This window comes from Hippopotamus amphibius, chromosome 2, assembly GCF_030028045.1.
Source record: "Hippopotamus amphibius kiboko isolate mHipAmp2 chromosome 2, mHipAmp2.hap2, whole genome shotgun sequence".
NCBI classification, from domain to species: domain Eukaryota; kingdom Metazoa; phylum Chordata; class Mammalia; order Artiodactyla; family Hippopotamidae; genus Hippopotamus; species Hippopotamus amphibius.
In genome coordinates, this window is record NC_080187.1 from 1,627,495 (window position 1) to 1,633,494 (window position 6,000).

Consider the following 6,000-nt stretch of genomic DNA (forward strand, 5'->3'; position numbering starts at 1 on the left):
GTCGGCCCCTTCCCACAGGACAAGGGCTCCTGCAGGTGGAAGCTCGTGGCCCTGGCAGGTCAGCCAAGAGGAGGGCAACGCCCAACTGTCTCGAGTGAAGGATGGCCGAGGAGCTGGCCTCTATCAGAGCATCCAGTATCAAAAACAGCGACCAAGACCAGGACCCCCCAGGCACCAGGAGACAGAACCAGCCGCTTCCACGTGTGTGCAACTAGCAGCTTCTCCACACTTAACAGAATTCAGGCAGATGGAATCTGCCGACTACCTTCAAGGAGAGTGAAGTTTCCCCTACCCTGACCTCGATCGGGTTGAAATATTTAAACTCGTCTACATCGAAATCCTCATCCTCCTGGCAAACGACAATCCCAGGGTGTAGGGGTCAGCCAGCCAGCCCTGACTCCCTACATTTGGGGGCCTTGCCGTCCGTGGGTGGTTAGCCGGCCAGTCCTCCCCACACTTGGGGACGTGCCTCCGTGGGTGACGTCACCCAGCCCGCTCCAGACGCGCCGGGAGGCGGACACGCAGGACCGAGACCCATCCCAGCATCCCCGGCAAGCGCTCTCCTGGGCCAGGAGCACCAGCACGGGCCGCAGGGCGCGCGCCTGCGCACTGCCAGCCGCCTCGGGCGCAGCGCCGCATGCGCAGAGGAACCGCCCGGGGCACCGCGGCTCAGGTCCGCGATCTGCGCCTGCGCAGGACGGGCGTAGGCGCCGGCCGTAGAGATGAGGCGGTGCCCTCGGGTGGCAACGCCATGGGCTGTGCGCCGCCCGCGCGCGCACGCACGCACGCACGCACGCCCGCACGCACGCCCGCCCAGGGGAAGCGCCGAGTTCCGGGCGCTCGGGGCCGGCGCCGAGCTGGGGGAAGGGAGGCGCTCTCCGTGTCGGCTCGGGCGGAGGGGCGTGAGGAAAGCCCTACGGTGGCCGCAGAGGGACGGCGCTACGGCTCCCACGCTGGGCCAAACGCCGCCGGCCACCGGGCGCGGGAGCCCCTGGCCCTTCGGGGCGGCCCTGAGCGGGGACGCGTGAGGGTACGGGCCGCGCGGTCGGCACCATGCGGCCGCCCTGCTCCCGGAGCCCCGAGGGACAGGGGGCCGCGCGGCTCGGGACGCCGGCGCGGAGCGGGCACCCGGTGAGCCGGCGGCGGTGCCCGGGCGGGGCGCCGCGGGTCGGCCCTGCCTCCGGGGTCGGGGCCCGGCGCCCCCAGAGGCGCCCGCGTGGATGCCGCGCGCGTGGATGCCGCGCGGGCGCCCCGGCCCCGGACCGGGAAGCCGCTGGCGCAGACGCGCCGCCCGCGGCCAGGTGGCGACGGGAGGACGGCGGACGGCCCGCCCCCGGCGCGACCCCGCAGCGTGGGGGGGGCACCGCTGGCCGAGCGCCGTTGGTGCTGTCAGACCGGGCTCTGCCCGGAGCCTGCGGGGAGGGCCGGGCCCGTGGGCCGCGGGGGGCGCCCTGCTGGCCGGAGCAGCACGTGGGCGGCCGGAGCGGGAGCTCGCGGAAGTCCCTCTGCAGGCCCCCGGGCTGCGAGTCATGGGATGGGAGGCAGGTGCCCTGGGCAGTGCCTCCCCGGAGCCTGTGACCCGCTGGGCTGCTCCGGTGTTACACACGCTGTGCTTCCCGTTCTGTATTTCCATGCACGATTCAGGCAAGCTAGCGATGGCTGTTGCTAGGCAAACAGCTAAGGAGCCGCTTGCTATTTCTCCTCTCCTGGGGTGGTCCCGGCCACGGGGCCCCGTGCCCTGCGAAGACAGCACTGGCCCTGGGCCGTCATCGGATCCGCCAGGCACGGGCAGCCCTTGCCCAGTAACGCCTGCTTCCCACAGCACCCCTGGGAGCCCAGCGCTGCTGACATCCGCGTTGGGCAGAGCAGGGACGGTCTTCGGGGGGTGAGGCGACCTGCCCAGGGTCACTCCAGGTGGACGACAGCACCAGGGTTCAGGCCCCGCAGGGGAGCCCAGAGCCCTGTGCCGGCTGCCTGGTCCCCAGCGCCTGGCCTGTCAAGTTGCTGAAGAGAATGGCCTCGTCTGCCCTGTGGGCACCCTGTCCCTCCTCCTGTCCCGTTGTGGTTGACACTCAGGGCCTTACTCGCCCTGCACAAGGCCGCCACAGAAGCACAGGCAGGCATGGGCATCCCAGATAGAAGCCGGCCGGTGAGTCCGGTGAAGGGGACTCGCCAGGCCTGGGTGAGGGGGGGTTAGCCAGGCTTTCTATTGGCTCTTCCTCATGGGTTTTGGCATTGACTGCCTCGGGGGGGCAGCGGTCACCCCGACCCTTCTTCCCAGGTGGTCCTGGGTCCGTTTGGAGTGTCCTCAGTAGCGTCAGTGAAAAGAGTAACCCCGGGGGATGTGATTGGATCCCAAGTCCCAGACTCAGCTTCCCTGCAGCCCTGGGCTGGCTGGTGTCCCGGCCGAGGTCCCGGCTGACCTGGCGCCTCTCCGTGTCGCTCTCCCCGCAGGCCCACGCCTCCCCTGGGGCTCAGCCTCGGCCTCCCAGGCCCAGGCGCCCACGACGCCTATGCTGACCGCCGCCTGGACGCCGCCTCCGCCGCGAGCTAGCGCCGCCACCCGGGCCCGATGCCGGTCATGCCCATCCCCCGGCGGGTGCGCTCCTTCCACGGCCCGCACACCACCTGCCTGCACGCCGCCTGCGGCCCCGCGCGCGCCTCCCGCCCGGCCCGCACCAAGTACAACAACTTCGACGTGTACGTCCGGGCGCGCTGGCTCTACGGCTTCATCCGCTTCCTGCTCTACTTCAGCTGCAGCCTGTTCACGGCCGCGCTGTGGGGCGCGCTCGCCGCCCTCTTCTGCCTGCAGTACCTGGGCGTGCGCGCCCTGCTGCGCTTCCAGCTCAAGCTGTCGGCGCTGCTCCTGCTGCTGGGCCGCCGGCGCGTGGACTTCCGCCTCCTCAACGAGCTGCTGGTCTACGGCATCCACGTGACCATGCTGCTGGTCGGCGGCTTGGGCTGGTGCTTCATGGTCTTCGTGGACATGTGAGGGCGCCGCGGCTCCCCCGGGCGCGGGTCAGGACGACCCGGTGGTGCACGCGCCTGCGGCAGGTTCTTTTCTGCACGGGGTACGTCGGGGGCCCTTTCTGCCCCTTCCCAGAGGCACCGCCCGCCCCCAGTGCCTGGGTTTCTGGCTCAGGAAAGGGCTGAGACTTTTCTGCGAAGGGGACGCTGGCGCCGTCCCTCCTGCTGGTCTCGGCTGGGCCTCTTTCTGCGCGTGTCTTTGGTGCAGCGTCCCCCCGGGGCCACCCGCTTGTGGCTGCAGCCCTCACTTTCCAAGCTGTTCTGGGGGAGGGGTGGGGACCATCGGTCCAGTCTGCACTGGGAGAGCCTGTGTCCTGTCCCCTCTCCAGGACACTGCCGTCACCAGTGGTGTGGGAGGCCCCTGGGAGGGGTGCGCTGCCCAGGTGCAAATCTGGAGGGGGTTCTCCTGGCCCCACAGCCCCCTCCTGTGCACCCGCCGGCCCCTGCCCCAGCCTTAGGGAAGCGTCAGGCTCCACCAGCTGACGCACCTCACTGCCACCAAGCTCTTCACTCCCCCCTGGGCCACGGAGTCCTGGCTCAGCCCATGGACTCTCCTGCATCTGTTTCCTTGCGAGGCGATGGGGTCCTGCGTCCCAGGCCGGGCTTCAGCGTCACCTCGGTGTGCTTGGCAGATCCTAGGTCAGGGGCCAGCCTGGGGTCCAGGGCACACCTGTCTTCCTCCTGGGCAGGTCTGTTGGCAGTGTTGGCTGGGCGCTGTCCTGGGGAGGCAGCTCAGTTTTTTCTGGCTTTGTGGGGGCTTTCCGTCTCTTCCCTTGAGGGAGCATCCGGGACTGAGACGAATCTGCCGGAAACAGACATCAGAGATGGCCCAAGTGCTGCATTTAACACCTCTTGGAGTCACAGGTGCACCAGGGCTGGACCTCCAAGTGAGGGGCTCGGGGCCCCTTTGTCCCTGCCTGGGCGGCTGTTAGAGCAGCTGGGAGTACAAAGCAAAACGCATTGTGGGCCAGGAAAGAACCAGTGGTCTGGGGGGCTTTTGGTTGCAGAGAGAAGAACGTATCAGAGGGCTAGTGTCTTGCCCAGACCCCTCACCCTGGCCTCCATCAGGTGGGACAGGGTGGCCGCGGGCCTCACGGGCAGGTGAGAGGCGCTCTGAGTAACTCAGCTGGGACAGCGGCCAGAGGCGGGACATAGGGCCCACATTGAAGGCCACGGGGAGGCTGATGCTGCTTCATTCCACGTGTCCCCACACCCCCAGGCACGGACGGTGGCCCTGTCAACCCTGTGTGGCAGGCCGCCCCGTGGCCAGGTGGAGCTGTCGGGGCAGTTGTGTGCCACTCGAAGGAAAGCCCAAATCAGGTAAAGAAAGGAAAAAATACTTGGCTGTAAACCGTGCTCTTTAACTTGTAGCCAGCTTCTGTTGGACCATCGTCCACTCTAGGTCAGTGAACGGCTCCTTGGAGGGGACTGGGAGTGAGTCTGTCCCAGTTACCCAGGCGGCAGGTGAGGAGCCGACCCACGTGGACCCCACCTCTCGGCGCTGCAGAGAATCTTTTGCACTAAACCACGCTATTTCCTAAAAGCTTTGTTTTGTGTTAGCTGACTCATGTTACTCTGAGGCCCCCTTGGAGGTGGGCAGGTGCCCACGGGGCTGGGGGCGGCGGGGGGTCTTGGCGGTGCGGACACAAAGCTGCTCAGTGTCTTGAGTGCCTGTGAAATTCTTTATGAAATGAGCCACCTGCATTAAACTTATTTTTTTAACATGTTGATGGTGTGACTGATAAAAGCTCAAAACACTTATACCTTTTTTAAAAGATATAACCAGCCCCGAACACCACAGGTGCCGTTTTTCACGAGTCAGATCAGGAGCTTTTAAAAGCAGCCGTGTCCCCTGCCGGAGAAGGACTGAGTGTGATGGGCTGTAGGGCACACACCCTGCCCCAGGGCCAGGAGTTCCACCGCCGGAACCCGTGCTGGGGATTTGGCTGGGGTGGCAGTGCTGGGCGAAGGGGGCCTGGTGAGGTCCATGAGGGCTGAATTCAACCAACAGGTGAGTGTGTTGTCCTTAGGAGACACGCAAAGCCCTCACGTGCCGGAATGACAGTAGGATTTGGACCTGTACATACAGTGTTGCTCAGTTGCAGGGAAGACGCTTAGCCACAGGAGAGAAACTGGCAGGAAGGCAAAGTTACAGATTCTTGTTTAATGAAAAAGCAGTTGGAAAAATGAGGTTATTATTGAGCATCTTTATTGTGTACAGGCTTCCCTGGCTTCCGTGCAGGGGCCACTCACATTTCTCACTTGCGTAGATTTCTTCCCCCGTGATGATGAGGGGGATGTCCTTCCACGCAGCCAGGGTGGCCAGAAAGCGGCCCTGGAAGAGGAGCTGTGGGTCCATGACTGAGCGGTGCGGCTGCTGTCTCTGGAATTTTGTGGAACTTGATGTTTCAGAAAAAAACAATCTGAGTCCTTTGGGCTTTAGCTTGTGATGGCAGAGTTGCTAAATCCTTACAGAAGCCACGGACCCCCAAAATAGCAGAGGGCCCTTGGGAGGTGCCCTGTGGTTGACAAAGCCTGGCCGAGGCTCAGGGGGGCCGCTGCTCCCCGGCCGGGAGCCCACTGGGCGTGCTGGCTTCTCTAGGACCGGACGATGGTGGACTCGCCCCTGGAGCCTCAGGGACACCCACCTTCTGCGGCTTCCAGAGGCCTCCTGGCCTGGCCGCCCCTCGTTCTGGGCGAGTTGGGGTGTGTTCTCCAGTGGTTCTCTAGACCAGCACTGCCCAGCAGGACGCGTATGTGGTGGGGACATGGTCCGCGCTGCGCAGTGCAGGAGCCACCGGCCCATCCAATGGGCTGAATTAACCCAATGCGCCCCTGGGGGACAGTCACCATTTTCAAAGAGCACGTGCTGAGCTGGCCGCTGCAGGAAGGTAGCGGCTGTGCAGGGTTTGCCGGCAAAACTTCATTCTGCCCAGACAATGCTCCAGTGACCAGTTCAGGCGCCGTCCCGAG

The 6,000-nt window shown here is 65.4% G+C and overlaps 1 protein-coding gene across 3 annotated transcripts; it reads left to right on the forward strand.

Annotated features, from left to right (window-relative positions):
• The first annotated feature begins 909 nt into the window (after positions 1-909).
• Positions 910-4,745, forward strand: TMEM250 (transmembrane protein 250). Of its 3 annotated transcripts, none has more exons than XM_057725222.1 (2): positions 910-1,030; positions 2,455-4,745. In XM_057725222.1, the coding sequence occupies exon 2, from the start codon at positions 2,573-2,575 to the stop codon at positions 2,990-2,992; it is 420 nt and encodes a 139-aa protein (XP_057581205.1). In that variant the 5' UTR covers positions 910-1,030; positions 2,455-2,572; the 3' UTR covers positions 2,993-4,745. The 3 variants fall into 3 exon arrangements, with proteins under 3 accessions (XP_057581205.1, XP_057581204.1, XP_057581206.1); XM_057725221.1 differs by having other exon boundaries at positions 994-1,131; XM_057725223.1 differs by lacking the exon at positions 910-1,030 and adding an exon at positions 1,549-2,149.
• Positions 4,746-6,000: the final 1,255 nt, after the last annotated feature.